The sequence below is a fragment of the Octodon degus genome, unplaced genomic scaffold, assembly GCF_000260255.1.
Source record: "Octodon degus isolate 3935 unplaced genomic scaffold, OctDeg1.0 scaffold00107, whole genome shotgun sequence".
In the NCBI taxonomy this organism is placed as follows: domain Eukaryota; kingdom Metazoa; phylum Chordata; class Mammalia; order Rodentia; family Octodontidae; genus Octodon; species Octodon degus.
Genome location: NW_004524683.1, coordinates 9877833 through 9896236, shown reverse-complemented (window position 1 = coordinate 9896236; position 18404 = coordinate 9877833). Strand labels below are relative to the sequence as shown.

Sequence of the window (18404 nt, the reverse complement as noted above, 5' to 3'; positions counted from 1 at the left end):
CTCAATTCAGACCAGCACATTTTATTTATTATCTGCCTATGCTTGTCAGACACTGTGCTATGTTTTGGAAATACAAGCTGAACAAAACAGGCATAAGTTCTTGCCCTCAGGGAACTTACAATCTAGCAGGGAGAGGTATTAAACAGCTATCAAGCAAGTAATTTCTTAATTACAATCATGACTGAATGCTGTAAGGGGCAGTGCAGGGTGCCATAAGTAGACACCCTGGGGTGAAGGAGACTTAGCCACACCTAGAAATCAAGGCTTCCCTGAGGAAGCAAGTGCTGAGCTAAACTCTGGGATGAGCAGGTGCTAAGCAGGCACTGAGCAGGACGAAGGCTGGGCACAGAACTCAGAGTGGGAAAAAGGCTACAGGGAAGGGCGCTCAGGCAGGGGAAAGGGCACAGGCTCTAGGAGGTGAGGAAAGAGCCTGGGTTCTAGGGAACAGCAAAACAGCATCTTGAAAAGGAAAAGGAGAAGTCTGGGCCCAGGTAGACAGAGACTCCCCCAAAACTCACCTCAAAGCCCTTCTGCCTAAATAACTGCCTTTATTCTGCTATGTCATCATGGGGTCATCCTGAACTCAGTTATAAACAATCATACCACTTCTACTGACTTGAACAACTGATTTCTTGACCTTGTGCTTATGGTCTTCAGGGAGGTGGTCCCTGGTGCTAGACCCACCCATCTCCAGTGGTAGTTTTTACTTGCTCCTTCTTCAGCACCCTTAAGAGTATCAAGGTTGTCAACTGTCAACTGTCCACATCAGGGAGCTCAAGGCGAAAACATTCTCTGGATCTGGTGGAGCAGCCCACGTGAACTTAGCTATCATGATGGGAGGACAGGACTGGAAACATTGAATTGCCTCAGCCAAAATCCTCCCCTTGCTTTCCAGGAAAGAACTGCCCAGCCTCTGAGGCCCAGCAAATACTTTCTGAATGAAAGCCTAAACAAAATGAAGGCCCTACCATTTCCCACTGAGATCTTTCCCCCAGACACTTCTCTCAGAAATTCTGTTAGAGACAAAACTCATACGTACTTAAGATTTCAAGTCCTCACTTTAAAGAAGCCTGAGAATTAGGAGCCTACACCAACCCTACTTCAAACAGGCAGAAACTGAGGCCTGGAAGGAAAAATGATTTACCTAGGACCACTCAACCTGCTCCACCATATCCCAAGACACATGCCCTCATGACTCCGGGAACCCTGGCCACTACAAACAACGCTCAAAGGGTCCTGGTTTACAATACATGTGCAGCACTGCTGGTGCAGAGGCCTTGCTGTGCACCTTCTCAGGGTTAGTAATTCTATTCAAAGTGGCCACTCTGAAAATCCATATGTCTCCAGGCTCCCCGTCCATCATGGTGTCAAGTCCTGGAGCAGAGGCATCTATCAGCAGCTCCCACATGCCATGGCCTGGATGCCCACCCGTAGCGCCCATGGCCCTGGCAGCAAAGCCCTCTGCAAAGGTTCACCCCAGCCTAAGCCAGTTGGTCAGCCAGCTGGCCTTACCTGGCACCTCCAGTTGCTGCCAGCTGCCCCACCCCACCCCTGCCTCAAATGTTGCCTTTGCCCTTCCAGGGCTCTACTCTGCTCTTTTGGAGCTAGGCAGCCAGCACAGAGGCAGCCTCGATAACTTGCTAACGTGCTGCCCATGCTGTTCTTAAAAATTTATGACTGTGCAACATGAAAAATCCGGCTGAGGAGCCATCATTAGCAGTGCTGCCTCCCTCCCCCACCAGAGCTGCCCTCGTAAATTGAGATTTATGGCTGCAGCAGCAGGGTAGGGGCTTGTGCAGGCAGTGAGGATGTTATAGGGGAGACGAGACAGGAGACAGCAGTGGGGCCAGGGGCTCCACCCTGCGGCAGCTCCTGCTCAGCACATGCAGTGGTGATCACACCTCAGGAGAGCAAGGTCTGGCCTGGAGTGGCTGCACTGCATGGACATTGGCTTCCTCATGGCAGGGACTAGAGGGAGGACACCTAAGCTTGTCACTAGCTCCTTTAGCTGTGTAGAACCAGATGTGGAGTCCCAAAGCTCAAGCAAAGGTTTCTTAATAGGATGGCTTGAGGAGAGGCAGGACCTAGAGGAAACATTATCCTTGCTGGGGTCACACTGAGTCAGCTTCTCCAACCTGGGCAGGGACTGCATAACCCACCTGAGAAGTGAGGGGAAGCACATAAGACACATTGGGATGTCAGTAGCAAAGGCCCAGGAAAGGATGCTAAAAGTGGGAGTACATGAATGGACCAGTCACAGCCTCCCTCCACAGGGACCAAGCTGGGCTGTAAAAAAAGTGATCCCACAGCCAGCTCCTCTGCAGGCCCTCCGCCACCGCCTCTCCACCTCCCCCACTGCTCACTTAGCCCTGTCAGCCAGGCCATTATGAAATTGGGGTTTCATTTACAGACTAATTAAACATTACAGCTTGTTCACAATTACAACGCGGGGATGAGGGAGTAACTAATTACGGAAGAAATGAGCTAACATTTATCTCTGCTCCCACCCTCCTCTCCCCACTGCCCCCCCAATCTGGCTTCTTCTCACTCTGGTCAGTACCAGTTCTCTTTGCCTGTTTCCCAGGATAGGGGACTGGAAGGGCCTGATAATCCCACTCAAGATCAGACTGCTGTGCCCACAGCTATTCTCACAGCCCTGTGGGGACAGTCAGGGATTTGGTGCAAGACCATATGGATATGACTAAAATATGGGACCTTGGCACGGTATGTGTGACTATGACTCGGAGGCTGAGGGCAGCTCTGCTTCTGGGTATATGACAGTGCCATGGGGCTGTGTAGATCTATGCCCTTTATCTTACGGACAAGGCTTTGATATCACTGCTGCATACGACCGTGATGGGATATGCGTGGGAACAAACCACACCTTCACCCCCACCCCCAGATAGGACAGAAAAGAACTAAGTGGCTGTAAGAGGTGATGGTCAAAGCAAGTCTGGGATGTGGCCCTAGGAGCAGAGTCCAAATTCCTGCTGGGTGGTACCACTCACTCTCCTGCCTCAGAGGCAAGAGAGGGGCAGGGTTACTTTGCCCTGGCCTTGGCCTCTGGCCAGATGCCCCATCTGGGGCCCAAGGAGCCCCCTGAGGGCTTGGAGTACCCCCTGTGGGCAGGAGTCCTGGGGTCTGGCTGGCCTGCCACAGGGTTTAATAATAGTAACAGTGAGTGTAAGCGTTTCTATCCTTCCTGCCTTTGGGCAGAAGAAGAAAGGAAAGAGGAGGGAGAGGAGCGAGAGGAGGGAGAGGAGGGAGAGGAGGGAGCCGGCTGAAGGGAGGCTTTGAGGCCTCAGAACTCACATCAATCGGCCGGATCTGGGCCTAATTGTCTGACCCCTGCCCCTGCCTTCAATCAGCTCTGCAGCTCCCGCCCGCCCCTTGCCTAACTAGCAGCCATGTTCTCCTCATTAGGACAAGCTCCCCTTGCACATGTGTCCCCGGACATGTCCCCCAGCACTCCCAGCTCCCAACACTGCCTTGTGGGAGGGTACAGAGGGGACCCAGTTTTGGAGGTACTCCTGGGATTACTATGCCCTCAGCCACCACAGGTGGCCAGCCTGAGCTGGATGAACCCCTCTCCTTGAGCTACAGGGCTTGCTGCCACGTGCTGTGACATATTCCTGGGCTAGCTCAGCAGCTGGGTGCATTCTGTCCTCTGTGTCCTTTCTGCTGTTGCTGCTGTTTCAGACACAGAGCCCCTGCAGGCAAGACTTGCTTGGCTTTTGTCACTGCTGGCCTGGTTCAGCCTGACACAGGCTGCTTTAGCCTGACAGGAGGTCTGGGTCTGGGTCTGTGTCCACAGGTTGGGAGCTGAAGGAATTTGTCTACCTACCACCCAAGATGGCTCATCTCTCAAGATGGAGGGGTAGTGCCATGTTGAATGTCGGGTGGCACAGCAGTGAAAACAGGAGGGCCTACTGGTGAAGAACTCAAACCTTAGACTAGGGTAGACCTGTGTTTAAACTCAGTTCTCTCACTTCCTTGCTATGCTGCCTGAGTTTAGTGACAACCTTCCTGAACCTCAGATTCCTCACAAACAATAGAGATGACAGCTTATAGCTCAGGGCTTGAGAATTCAGTGAGATACAATATATGTGAAGCCCTCTGTATGTCATCTGGCACTCAGCAAATGGTGTAGAATGATGCTAGGTGATTCAGACAGACCTGGCCCAATACGCACAGCACCCCCCCCCCCTTTGCCCATCTGGGCTCTGGATCCAGGTCAGTACTGTCCAAAACCCATAGCAGAGCAGCTAAGCCCAGGGCCACAAGTACCTATGCTGGAGCCTAAGTATGGAGGCAGCTTCCAGTTGAAGAGCAACAGCTCAGGTTAAGAGTGCCCATGAGCATTAGGTCAGATGAGCAAGTCAGCAGGTCTGGCCCGTGAGGCGAGGCATGGAGGAGGAGCTGCTGTGGTTACCTCCAGAAGGAGGACTGTCAGGTTGCTCTAAGGATCCATCCTAAGGGTTCCAGGCCTGCTCAGAACTGGGGGAGGGGCTGGCCTGGTCTGGGCCCTGACATTGTCTCTCACCTTAAACCAGTGGTAATGACTTGCAAATATTGATGAAAACACTACAGAGATTGTGTTTTTCGGGGAGTAAAGGTGGGGAAAAGGGATAAAGAGGAAAATAAACTGAAATGAAGTCCAGTTATCTCCCATCTGTGGCTGCTCCTAATCCCCCAGCCCAAAGGAATCCAATGCAGCCCCTTATCGGCCCTGTCAATCACTCAATCACCGCCCAATGCTCAGTGGGCACCACACATCTGCAAACACGCTCCCACATGCACACACTCATTCCACTGACTCTTGCTCCAACGCTCCCGCCCACCCCCAGCCCATTACTCCTCTGAGTAGGAGCAGCCAGCACGCAGGTCCTGCCAGATGGATGCAATTTGCATAATATCAGCAGTGAAGGCTGCAAGATCACCAGGGGTCAGGGCGCTGACATCCCCACACAGTCTATCTGCAAGTGCTAATTTGGCCAGCATTGATCTGTCTTTCTGATTTCTTTGTCATTTACGTCTGCAATGGTTTGACAGGAGATACAGAGAGAGACAAGGAGAGGCCAGGCCAGCCTGGGGCTAGGAAGGCAGTGAAACAAAGATTGTACTTTCCGATGCATCATCCATGAGGAACACATACATACAAGGATCAGAATCTTCCTCCTTCACCTGTCAACTCACTTATCCACCCAGCTTACCATCTGTGGTTGCTACTGAAGACCAGAACCGGGTGTCTGACAAGAACCAATTCCTAGGACATTCCTAGGGCTCCAAGAAGGGAAGAAGCCAGTACTCCTCTCCTCCAGCACTCTTCGGGAGGCCAGTGGAGACCCTTTTGATGCCTGGATAATTCTCTCTTCTTATGGCAATCCATCTCCTAACTCCTTTCTCAAGGCCACCCCCAAAAGAATGAGATGGAGGGGGTAGTATTAGGGAAGACACCCGTGGTGCTGTCTATCCCCATTCCGTAACTGGGGTGACTCTTTCCAGCCCAGAAGGTAGCCAAAGCTAGGTGGTGGTGAGACACCCCTCTGGAACAGACAGAGAGAGAGACAAGATCTACTTGCTGACACTTTACCACCTTGGGGTCATCTGAAGCCCAGACACTGAGCTTGCTGATTCTGAAGCCCACCTGCTGAGCCAGAAAGGCCTAAACCATATCAGGTCTAAATGCTACCTGCTAAACCCGCAGCCACAGCTCCTACATTCTTTCCTGCCACAGGAGGGGCTCAGCATAAGGACGAGGACCCTACTACTATGATTATGCTAGGAAATGTCAGGAGGTGAGGAGAGAGGAGATGACCTCACTCTGGAAAGCTAGAGTCCTCTCCAGAGAGGGGGCACACTCACTGGCCCAGGGGCAGAGGAGGCTTGAGTAGCCCCAGGGCTTCAAGCCCCCTAGCAGCACTGCCTCAGTCTTGGCGCCACATCCCTTCCCTGCCTGCAGTGGCAGGAACAGGGTGATCAGAAGGAACTCCCTGCTGGGCAAGAGGGGGGCCGGTGTTTGGTGTGTGCTAATCCCGGGCCTGAGGTCTTCAGAGGGACCTGGGAAACTTCAAGGAGGGAAAGCAAAGCTGCACTGTAGATGAGCTCATTAGCCAGCACCCCCACCCCCCCAAGAGGAGGAGGGCGGGCGGCCCAGTGAGCGTGGCGGCAGAGGCGGCAGAGAAAAGGCTGTCACTGTCCTTTCTTCCTTTTGGTACAAGCATCTCCCTGAGCCAACGATTCTCCCGCAGTGACACCTCTCACGGGCACTAATGAGGTCTGTGTCACAGAGCTAATGCCTTCTGACTGGACTCTGATAGACACCTCACTCCTTCAGGAGAGACCACAAGCTAGAACTGCCCCCACCCCAGGGATGGCCCCACCCTGCAACCCACCAGCCCAACTCTGGCCAGACACTGCTGGGCAGCAAGCTTGGGAGAGTCTGGAGTCCTTAAGCCTCAGAGGAGCCCCTCAGGCCTGGAGCACAGGGACTACACTTCCAGGGCAGGGCCACCCAGCCAGGTGTCAGGGAAAGTGAGTTATTTCTCAGCCACTGGGAGCCAGCAGCCTGTGGGCCTCCCTGACATAGCAGCAGAGGAGGTTTTCCTGGTACTGCCCCTACAGAATCCCAAAAAGGAGGAGAAAGGCCAGGCCTTCCTATATAGTGCTCAAAACTGACCATCCCCTCTGACAGATGACACTGGGCCAAATGTACCACCTTCATGCTCCCACTGGAGGGCCAGGCTAAGCCACAGAGACAGCGGCCCCTGGAAGATGGGCAGGGTGTTCCTAGGCCAAGACGTACAGAGTAAACAGCTATCACATAGTGAAACCCTCCGGGTCACAGGCCCTGGCTCTGGCCCTGGCTGTAGCAGATCTGACAGATGGCAATATCATCATCCCTTTCCCCTCAGCTCTCACTGCTGAAGCTTTGTCAACACCTACAGGTTTCATGCAGTACTGAGAGAAATCTGAGAAGTGAGCTTGTCTTCTTCCATATCATCATGTTGGGAGCATAGGGTCCCACACCAACAAGGCACCTTAGTGGTCAGTAGTGACAAGAATACAGGCTTTGCATTTAGACGCGTCTGGGTTTGAATCCTGGCAGAACTCAACCGGCTGCCACAGAACTGAACCTCAGATTCTTCATTGATAAAATAAGAATGATGATGCTTGCCTGTGAAAACTAAATCAATTAACAGAAAGTGCCCTGAAATAACATGAATGCTTTACTGGCCATTTGCTAGAATGAAAGAAAGGGTCAGGTCCCCTATGCAGGATGCTGTGCCTCACAGCCTGTAGCCCAAACCCAAGATGCTGATAGAATCATAGCAGCCACAGAAATCAGCCAGTGGGCAGCACACACACAGGGCCTCTCAACCTTCTCCTACACTCCAACTCTAGTGCCAGTCACTCTGTTCTCCACACTCCCAAGGCCAGACCAACTAGCCCTGGAGGAGGTAAGACATCAAATCACAAGCCTCGAGCAGCCTTGCCCAGTGCGCCACCGTCTCTTGGCCTGCTCAGCCATTTCTCAACCTACTTCCTCCCACAGTCCCCAGAACCAAGCTCACAATTCTACCTCTGAGCTCTGCAGAGACAGGGCACTGTGGCTGTCATGTTTACCACTCATTTCTAGCCCTGGTCATGGCTCTTGGCATACAGCAGATGCAAGGTGAATGTTCAGTGCAGAAAGGAAAGTTTCTGCCTCTGCTCTCACAGCCACTATCCTAATGGTAACGGTAAACTATCCATTACCTCTCACTCACCTTCTTGCACCTTCTCTTCGGCTTCCCTGCATGCAGACACTTTGCCAGGTGTTCCCACAAAAACTATCAGGCTGCTGTGATTCAAACCCAACTCTGGCTGAGTCACTCCCCTCCCCAAACACTCCCACGCTCCCCTCACACCTCTTGGCATGCACCACTAGCTTAGCTGGCTCTCTCCTGTTCTGCAGTCTTCTCTCCCAGCCCTGCTCTCACTGTCCCACCCCCTACAAGCCTGCCTCCTTGCATCCCTAGCACCTCCACACTATCCATGCCATGCCCCATGGAACTGTGGGTGAGCAAAGCACTCTGGAGACAGCTGAGCAGTGGAATCTGCAGAAACCTTGCCCAGCATCACCCAAAGCTGCCTCACCCCCCACCAATACACATACCACTCCCCACTCCAGGATGGCAGCTCTTCACACAGTTAATTAGCACCATGTCACTGAGGACCAGCCTGAGTGGCCAGTGACAGGAGCTGACCCCTGACCCCAGGGCTGGGAAGCAGTCCACATCAAACTCTTACAGCGCGACCCTTTTAGCACGCACAGTAACTCAGGGCACTGGCAGCTGAAGCTCATTAAAGCTGTCTCTTTGGCACTAGGGCCATTAACCTCACTGCTCAAAACCCACGCCTCCCCTCCCCGCCTCTCCCAGCCCAATTAATGCCCTGCTTACTCCCTCCCTCCCAAGTACCCTCACCCACACCTCAGAGCCAGCCAGGAGCTGGCAGGGCAGCCCTCTTCATTCAAAGACTGCAAAGACCAAGTGCCAAGAAATCCCAGTGTCCAGGAAGCCCAGGTGTTGCCTGGACCACAGAAAGTGAGCTTCCTGAGCACCCACGTTGACCAGGACTGCACTAGCCCTTAACAGGCTATGCACTGGGCCCTCCCATCACCTCTCAAAAGCAGGAAGAAGTCCCTTGTCTTAGGTCCCATGGTTCTGCATGGTAAAGCCAGAGCTACCTACAGCTTCAAAGCCTACTTCACTGTCACTTAAGAGCTGAAGGTCCACCCAGATGGGGGACATACTTCAGAGGTTCTAAGTGACAAGAGTAAAAAGACAAGAGCAGTGTCACTGAGGCTCAAGAGGCATCAGACTGGGCAGAGGAGGAGCTGATTTGCCTCACAAATACCCCCAGTGACAGACACATGGAAGCAGGACACCTAGTTCAAGGATGTGCTCCTCACACTGCCGAGCTCCATTACAGGCAGCCCCTCCTTACCCAGGCCAAGGCAAGTCTTCTCACTGGTCCTCTTTCACCGGCCTCTCCCTTTCTCATCACTTTTCTATTGATTGATTTACTCACCCAGCTTTTCATTGATCCAGAAGCATTTACTGAACATTTACTAAGGCCTAATTTTATGCATCACAGTCTCAATGATCCTAATTCAGAACTCTGACTATGTCATGTTTTCACTCACAAATCTACATCTCCTCCAAGCCTCAAAACAGCAATACATGCCCTTTAACCAGATATGGTGTCAACTTGAGGGGTCTGAAGCTTGGCTGGATGGGCTCAACAACTCCATGCTCTGCCATTTTTTTCTATTTTCCAGCTATTCTCCAGCCTACCTTTTTCTACTCTAATCTCAATAAGATGTTTGTAGACATCTGAAATGGTCTCTCAGTATGTTGAGCTTTCTCATGTCCCTAGTCCTTTCATTTTTAAGGCTAGAAAACGAAGTATCCTTTAAAGAACCCAAGTTTTTCTCTGGGAAACGTCTACTGACTTCCAAGACATATCATCTAGCTGTGTTTGGTTTCTTGTCTAGGTTGCACATAAAAGCTTTGACAGAAGGGAATAGCTGTAACAGTGGGGTATCCTAAGTTCCCTGGGACTGCTGACCATTTCCTTTTTCCACCAGGCCTTAGGACAGCCTTGGCATGTCCCAAAAAGAATGACATGGAGAATCCCACCAGTGAATGAAATATAAATGAAGAAGCAGAAGCTACCTTCTCAGCTGACAAGGGGAAAAACCTCCCTCAGGTCACTTCACATGCTTCTATCACAGCCCTTAGCACCCTGTCTAGCAAGTGAATTTCAGTCTCAGTTTCTTCTCTGGATGTGTGGGCTCCCTGAGGACAGGAACTCTTATTTATCATGCTCCACACCTGCCAGGGACTAATAAATGTGGAATGGATGAAGAAGCTAGTCCGAGGCTGGAGCCTATGTCTCCTAATCTTTTCGTTTCCCACCAGTCCCTACCAATGACATAGGGACTGAAGTAATCAGTAATTATGACAAGGTCCTATGCCACCCAGGAACATCTTGGCTCCTCCCCCACGTAGAACAAAGCCTATGCCTGGTCATGTCTGCCACCTGAAAACATCTGCATGCACATATAGGCAAATACACATAAAATAAGATAACTTGGAAATGAATAGGTACTCTACCAGACACACCCACAAGCTAATGATTGCTTCCACATACAGACACATGCCCTTAGAAAAAGACAGAGGTATTGCTATGCATATACATCACCAACAGATATGCACAATCATGGACACATTATACTCTTAAACGCAGAGACACACAGCTGAAGGTGTCACTGCCAGGCAGACACAACGATACAGACACATATTTATATTGCTGTATTAGAAGCCTGAAGAGCCTCCAACTGCCTGGAATCAGTCATTCTAGTCTCTTCCCAAACAGGAATCCTGAGGGTGTACCCCCACCTTGCACCCCAAGTGGCCCCTCCCAACCCAGGCAACACTCAATGGAGGCCACTCCTGTGGGGGAGTCAATACCCTGTGGATGAAGCCATCGGTCAGAAGGACCCCGACTAATTAAAAGCTGGTGAGGTTTAAATAATTCATCTCCTTAACTCCCATTGATCGTCCAGTTTAGTGGTCACAGACTTGAAACAATATTAAACAGCCTGCTCCAGCTTCATAGGGGGTGGGTAAGCTGACATGGTCCACCTCCCTGAGGACACTGCTCACAAGAGATGAGGCAAGGACCCAATCTGAGACCATGTATGACTCACTCAAAGCCCAGAAGTCAGCCTCACATCAAATGGGTTTGTTTGTTTGGTTTTTTTTTTTTTTTTTTTTTTGGGGGGGGGAGGGCAAGTTTTTAAGACAGTGTCTCACATGCAGTTCAGGCTGGCCTTTAACTCACTTTGTAATCCAGGCTAGCCTCGAACTCGAAGCAATCCTCTTGCCTCAGACTTCCAAGCACTGGGACTACAGGCATGCAACACCGTGCCCACCTTCAAAGAGTATTTTGAGAGGCCTTTTCCAAAGGTTCCACTCTGGAGCTCCCTCACCCCGCCAGACCCCCTTTTCTCCTCCCCTTGGCTCTACACAGAAAACCTTGTGGGGCACTTAAAGAACAATGGAAACCCTAAAGTGCCAGGGGACTGGGACATGTGGACAGGAGACTGACTGAGCTGCCAGGAGGATATGCAGAGGGACTGACCGATGCCGCTGTGGGGCCGGCCTATGTGCTGCAGGCTGAGGCCCTTGTTCATGTCTAGAAGTCCGTTCTTGGGCCAGCAGCCCATGGCGAAGCTGTAAGCCTGTAAGACAGGAGGCGAGAGTGGTTAAAAGAGACCCTGACCCAAAAAGACCCCATTCCCCAGCCTCCCAATTCCCCACTCTTCCCGTCAAGGGCTCAGTCTTATACTGTTACCTTGGGTTCCCTTTCTGCCAAGCAACCCCATCCCCTTCCTTCTTAGAGTCCCCTTCCTAATGGAATTTGTCCCATCAGAACCCACTGCCCTTTCTGGTACTCCCACCAGAGCTCTTTTCTAAAAAGCTGCATTTACTAAAAGCTTCCTGATCAGGAGCTTCCCCTCACCAGGGACCTGCTCTACCACACACTTGTCTTTCTCAGACTGCCTCTGTCTAAAGTTCCCAGAATCTCGTGGGGCTCCCTCTCCCCAGCAGCACCTATCAGAGAGACTGGCCTCAGGAAGGCCCTACGAGACCCATGTAGCTAAACTTCACTCCCTAGACAAGAAGACAGACACGAGAGCTGATGAACGACATGCCCATCCTCAGTGCTTTGGATTACTCAGGCAAGGCTATGATGCAAGGCTCTAAGTGCCCAGTGGGGGCTCCCCTGAGGAGAGTCCTGCCTGGTTGACTCAGGCAGCTGTGAGGGGAAGACATGATGTGAGTGTGTATGGGGGGAACAGATGCTCTGCTGAAGGTCAAGTGCTCACTTATGCATATTCAAAGCGGCCACCCATCGATCTGTACTTAATTGTTTTCCTGGGGTTGGGGAAGGAAGTGCTAGGGGCATCGATCTCCTCAGGTCCCCAGCACTCCATTGCCGCCCTCCATTTCCTACCCCGCCACCTGGCCGCCAGCAACCTCTACCTGGGGAACACACACCAGAATAGGGATACCACCTTCCTTTACAGGCATGACTGGCCTGTCACAGATAAGGAAACTAAGGCCCAAAGAGAAGAGTCTGGTGTGGGCTAGGAGTCTCTAAAATGACTGGGTGGGATTTAATTTCTGCTTTGTCTGCCAACCAAGACCTTGGCTTCTGCCAGTAGACTTATCCACCCTTACTTAGGAAGTTCCCAGACACCGGCTTCCCTTTTTCAAAGGCCGAAAGATGACAGCAAGAAAGAAGATAAAACCTAGGTGAATTCCCACAAGGACAGAACTAAAGAAACTCCCAGCCATGCTCAGCCGGGCACTGCAATACCCCCACTGCTGCTAGGCCCAGGAGATCCTCTCCACTTGTGCTGCACAAGGCCTAGCACAAAGTCAGAAGCAAAACAGAAGGCTGGGCAGTGTCTGTGCTAGGGTCATCCCTTCCCAGCTGTAGGAACCAACAGGGACTCGTAGCCCACATACTTAAACCTCAGCACCTGCCATCTTCCATGACCACATAAGTACCAGCTACAGCCTAACTTTCCACCTTCTCTCAGGCCATAGCTGAACCCACAAATCAGAAACTGAGTGTGGGACTCAAGGACAGGGGAAGGATGCTGGCCGAGAGCCAGGGCAGAGCCAGGCCATGGGCGAGGCCAGCTGTAGGAGCTGCTGAGGTGGCGGGCTGAGGCTGGGGTGCACGGGCCAGAGAGCAGTGGCGGCTGCCTTTCAAGTACTTTAAAATCACTTACAAAGGCCGGATTAAACGATCAGAAATTCCATTTAATAGGACAAATAAAGAAATAACAATCTACTCTATCAGCCTGGAAAAGGCGAGCTGGATGGGTTTTTTTTCCCCCCTCTAGAAAGGAAAAAGGGAAGGAAAGGGAAAAAAAGAAGGATAATGTGTGTTTACTCAAGCAAAGAAAAAAATATTTAAGTGATGTCGGGGAGAAGATTGCAGTAACTAGTGAAGAATAACATCGTCTACTTTGCTGTCAAATCACACCCGAATTTCAGTAATAGATTCTCGGCTGACACTCAATTCAATTCGAAGGTGATCCTGCTTTATCCCAGCCCATCAAATATTAAACACTTGCATTAGCAGGTGCTGCCGCTTCCCAGCTTAGAGCGGCGGGGGGGGGGGGGGGCAGGCGGCAGGGCTGCTAAGGCCCCTCCACTCCGCTCAGGGTTCGGGGACGGGGCAGCTCAACGTTACGTGCACGTCATCCTGAGCCTTATCACAGTTAAGCGGGAAGACTACTTCAGATAACAGTAGACACTTGCCCTGATGCATCACTGTGATTAGATTATTAGTATAATAATGACTCCCCAAGATCTTCCACAGCCTAGGACATGCAGAAGAGGGGAGGGCAGCAGAGCCCAGGAAGGCCAGGCTGGACTGGGCAAGCAGAAGCCTCTCAAGGCAAGCTGAGGAACCAGGCAGGGTGAGAGCCCGGTCCCGCTTGACAGATGCCTTTCAGAAAGGGTAGCGTAGCCTGTCGGGGGGCGGGGGAGAGATGAATTGGCATCTCCACTGCGGCCATGGTGTCACGTCGCAGTTTCATATTCCCAGATAAGGCGTGATAACCAATTGCTGCCATGACACAGCCTCATCCGGCACATCCTGGGGGGCACGGGCGGGGGAGGGAGCGGGGTGCACATGGGTCTGCCAAGCTCCTAATAAGAGGGATTTAATTTTTACAAATGCTGCTTCCAGCGGGGCCTTTGCATACCAGCCAAAGTCCAAAATGATATTAAAACCGGTTAATTAAAACTGCTCTCCTTCAGCCTGGGCTTTCCTCCTGCTGCCCTTGCTGAGAACCTAGGCGTGTCTCCCCCAGGTACTAATACACACCACTGCAACATTCAAACAGGACTACCAGCTTCACAGAGCCACTCTAGCCTAGTACATCAATCCCTCCAACACCTCCTGACATCTTGGGTACCCCTGGGCATGGCTACCAGTCACAGAGAGTCGTCACTCAGAGAATACAGAGGGTCCTACCTGCTGCTTCTCTAAACCGGTATTTTCATATCCATGACCCCCACTACTTGCTTGTGAAGGCTATCCCTACCCAAAAGTATGCAACATGGAGAGGCCCAAGCACCTATGTGCCGCCCCCCACACACATACACACACATGCCTGTGTCTCCTTCAGGTGATTTGGCCCACCCTGCTACTCCTTGTTCTCTTCTTAAGAGATTACAAATCTTAGCAGAGCCTTTCTTGGAGTCTAGCTCAGGGCAAGGTGACAGGGCCTGGGTCTCAGGGATTCTGGCCAGGAAGACAAGGCTGGCCTGGCGGGACTCAACAAACAAGAGAATCTGAGGCTAAGCACCATGACACAGCCCACAGGGGACAGTGAAGAGAAGCAGGCCCATGGCAGGCTGAAGGAGGCTGGGAAAGATTCACAGAGCAAGAGGGGCTGGAGCCCAGGGTATAAATGACAGGAGAAGGTAACATTTCAGGCCTAAGAATGACAAAGGAGGAAGACAAGACTTGAATGTAGCTGGAGGATCTAGCTCCCAGAAAGACCCTCAACTTGAGGCACTGCCTCCCAACTTCACCAGCAATAGCACCAGCCTAAAGGGGACATGCAGAGCCCTGGTGCTGAGCCTGGTGGCTCTGTGTGTGTGGCTGATGGGCATGTCTGAAGGTTGCTGGTTGTATGTCAACACCTGGAGGAACTCCTATCTGCTTCTCACCCCTCTTCCTCCCTCTCTCCTGTCAGCATGTGGGCAGTGAGTAGACAGGGCCCAGAGGCTTCTTGACCTTGATCACCATAGGGGCAAGAATCTGCTTTAATAGCTCTCTCCAAGGTCATGTGCCTGAGCCCCTTTCCTCTTGCTGGTTCCCAATTTTCTGGGTACCACTTCTCCAGCTGCACCTCTGTCAGCTCCCAGGGCCCACCTGCCCAACTGTGGAGCCACTTAACTCTGGGTTTTGTGGGTAGACAGTGAGGTAAATGGAAGGGTGACCGAGGAGCTTCTGAGTCCATGGCAGGCACTGATGCTGAGCTACAAGGACAGGAGGAGTTGGCGTGAAAGATGCTGCAGCTACAAAACCAACCCACTCCAGCCCTGTGCCAGGCAGGCATGCACACTCCCCTTCCCCTGGGCTGCTGCAATTTCCATGCGCGGGGAAGCAGGTGCCGAGCTACTCCCGGCTGGCTTTCCCCTCTCGTGGCTCTGCCCGCCTTGGCGGCTGCCCCATTAGCTTAGTGGTCAGCCATCTGCGACGGGCCTGCCGCACAGCCCTGCTGTAGGCGCGGCGGGTGGCCCCCTGTGTAACAGGGAGCTTTGCCATTAGCGCCTTTAATATTCTGACACCTCAGCACAGCCTGCTATTACATGCAAACGCTGATCGCCCTGTGAAATTACATTGCTGGGCCTGCGAAATGGAATCGTGTATAATCAGCCTCCTCCATGCACTGTCAGTCCCATCACAAACACGGCGCCCGGCGGCTTACGGGGGCTTAGCAGCTGCGACAAGTGTATTGGGTTTAATAGATGAAGTAGCCCTCATCGGCAGCAGCATCAGATCCTTCAAAGAGGAAACACCAGGTAGCAACAGCTGCTCTGGCGTCTCTGCCCACCCATATACTACCTATCAGGATCCAAGAGTCAGGTAGACGCCGAGCAGGCAGAAGGGGGTTAGGTGAAGGGCTAGAATACAGTTCAGACTGCAGACTGAAGCACATCCTGCTCCGCATCTTCTAGGAAACCCAAAGCCCCCAAGTCAGCACCCACATATCAAGCCTAACAAGCCTCTGCATGAGGGGGGGAGGTACAGGTCTTAGCCATATCTTTGCACGGGATGTGTTGTCCTGTGGACCTAAGGCTAATGGACAATTTTCCAAGACCAGGAACCAAATTACACTGCCTGCCTAGTTTTTCCTCTAACTGCTCAACACTTCTGTAGCCAATAAACAAGACCACAGACAAACCTTGGGGCAGGGTATTCCATGCATACCCAGGGCAAACCCAGCAGCCTATGCCTCAGAAAGGGAGCAAGTTCAGGGCTCAAGGGCAAGACAAAAACGTGTATTTGATTCTCAGTTCTGCCAAGTGATAGCACTATAACCTTGGATAAGTTATTAAATCTCTCAGAGCCTCAGTTTTCTACACTGCAAAATGGGATGACCATGATTTTCCCCAGGTATACCTGCTGTCACCCAGAGACACTCACTCCAACTGCCACTTACATACTCTTTGTGCCATTATCCACAACGTACATTGCTTTGAGACACTGCTCCTTTTCCCTTTTCTAGGCTCAGCCTAACACCAAGCGTGGCACATTGTATTTCCCAGTTATCACTGCAATACTATCTCCCATCCCACCTGTCATCAAGAGGATTTTGTATTCCTTCCCCTGCCCTGGAAGCAGGACAGGCTTTTAGGACAATGTCATAAGAGTAATGCAGAAGCAACAGAACTTCCAAGGCTAGTACAGAAATGTTCAGGGAGCTTCCCCATCAATCACTGCAGTACTTGCCCTGGAGTCAAGAGCTGTGTGTTAGTCACAAGGCAGCCATGCTGTGAGGAAGCCCAAAGTAACCCAAGCACAGATCACACAGGGACTGTGAGTCTAGGTGATGGACAGATGCACAACCAGCTACTGTCTATTCCAATCACACAATATGCCACATCCTGTCGCTGCCTCAGTATAATTACATGAGAAAGCCTGAGCTAGAATCACATAACCAAGCCCTTCATGAATTTCTGACTCACAGAAACCATAAGAGATAATAAAGTATTTGTTAAGTCAGTAAATATAGGGAGTTACTAGAGATGCAGCAAGACTACTCACTTTCAAGTATATCTGCAGATATCTTCAAATTCTTCTTTCCTGCTTTTTCTACAGCAATTCCTGTCTCTCAGGGACTTCATTCTAATCATTATCACTCTGGGGAACTTCAGTTATCTACAGAAAAACCCAGCCTAAAAAACCATGCTTCTCAATTTTTTGACTCCAAATTCTCCTTAACAACATTCCCTTCTGCCCACTTCAGCCATCTCTCCCCACACCCATACCCTCAGTCTAAGCTTTCCCTCTGAAACTCACAATGATGGCCTCCATTCTGAGCCTAGTCTCCTATTCTTTCAGCTGCTATATGCTCTCTATATCTGCCCTTTCCCTCTAACCCCACCCTGATCTGTCCATCTCTTTTGGCCCCAATCACCTTTTTTGCTAAGACTGGATCCTTAAATCTAGTACTTTACCTACTCATGCTCCAGTCTTCAGCTTCCCAATCCTCCTATCCTGCACACCACGTGTGAAAACTCGCAACTATAACTCTGTTTTGCCACCTTTACACTTAAGCTAAGCAATGCCGGTGATTCCTTATGTATAGCAAGTGGTCACTACAGATCCAAGATCACAGCCTTGCTAACCCTCCATGGTACACAATTCCATTCCCCTTCTATTTTTACAAAGATAATAAAAGCATTAGGTAGAACTCTTTCAGCTGTGTGTCCTGCAGGACCTATCTAAATCCTGCCCCACTTCTACTTCATGACTACTGTTCCAAACTCACTTTTTGTCAAAGGCCAGTATTGTAGTTTACATGTAACCCCCACCCCATTCTTAGGCTCTTGCTCCTTTCAAAATCCTTAACCTCACCTTCTCTGCTGACTCCTCCTTAGCAATGAAGCATATGCTTGCTTGTGTACCATCTTTATGTAACTTCTCTGTGTCTCATGTTCCTCTTTGAAAAATGAGATTAATAACAGTTCCAACCCCATAGAGTTGGTGTGAGGATTAAGTGAATTACTGTATGTAAAGTGCTTAAAATAATGCCTGGTTCTTTGAAAGATATGTGAATACTAGATTATTATTTTTTTAGATTATTATTTTTGAAGTCCTCTATTTACCCCACACTCCACATCCCCATCCAGCTACTGCCTGTCCTCCTATTAACAACCAACTTCTCAAAATTGTTTCTACTTGGGCTGGAAATGGAGCTCAATGGATTGGCTAGTATGTATGAGGCCCTGGATTTGATCCCCAACACTGCTCCCCTCAAAAATTAATAAGGGTTTAAATTGCTCCATTAACCTTTCCCATCACTTTGCAACAAACCACAGTCAGTCTCCATCCCTGCGATGCTACTGAGCTCTGCTAAGACCAACAATCCTCCCATGCTGCCCCATCTATGGTCACTTTCAGGTTCTTACCTCTTTCCACTACTCAGCAGCTTACTCCATCTTTGAAACCATTCTCATTTAATTTTGCCAACATTCTGCTTTTTTCCATTTTCTCAGCTCTGCCACGTTCCTCAGAAGCTCCTATATCTT

At 50.9% G+C, this 18404-nt stretch overlaps 1 protein-coding gene across 7 annotated transcripts in view; it reads right to left on the bottom strand.

Moving 5' to 3' along the window:
- Positions 1-18404, bottom strand: part of Eri3 (ERI1 exoribonuclease family member 3) — a 133958-nt gene that overhangs the window by 13082 nt on the left and 102472 nt on the right. For 6 of the 7 annotated variants that reach the window (XM_023724144.1, XM_004639210.2, XM_023724140.1 and 3 more), the window contains one exon: positions 11194-11293. The exons of the other annotated variant lie outside the window; for it this stretch is intronic. In XM_023724144.1, coding sequence (XP_023579912.1) covers positions 11194-11293 — 100 coding nt within the window. The remainder of the gene's footprint in view (positions 1-11193; positions 11294-18404) is intronic. 7 annotated transcript variants of the gene reach the window in all.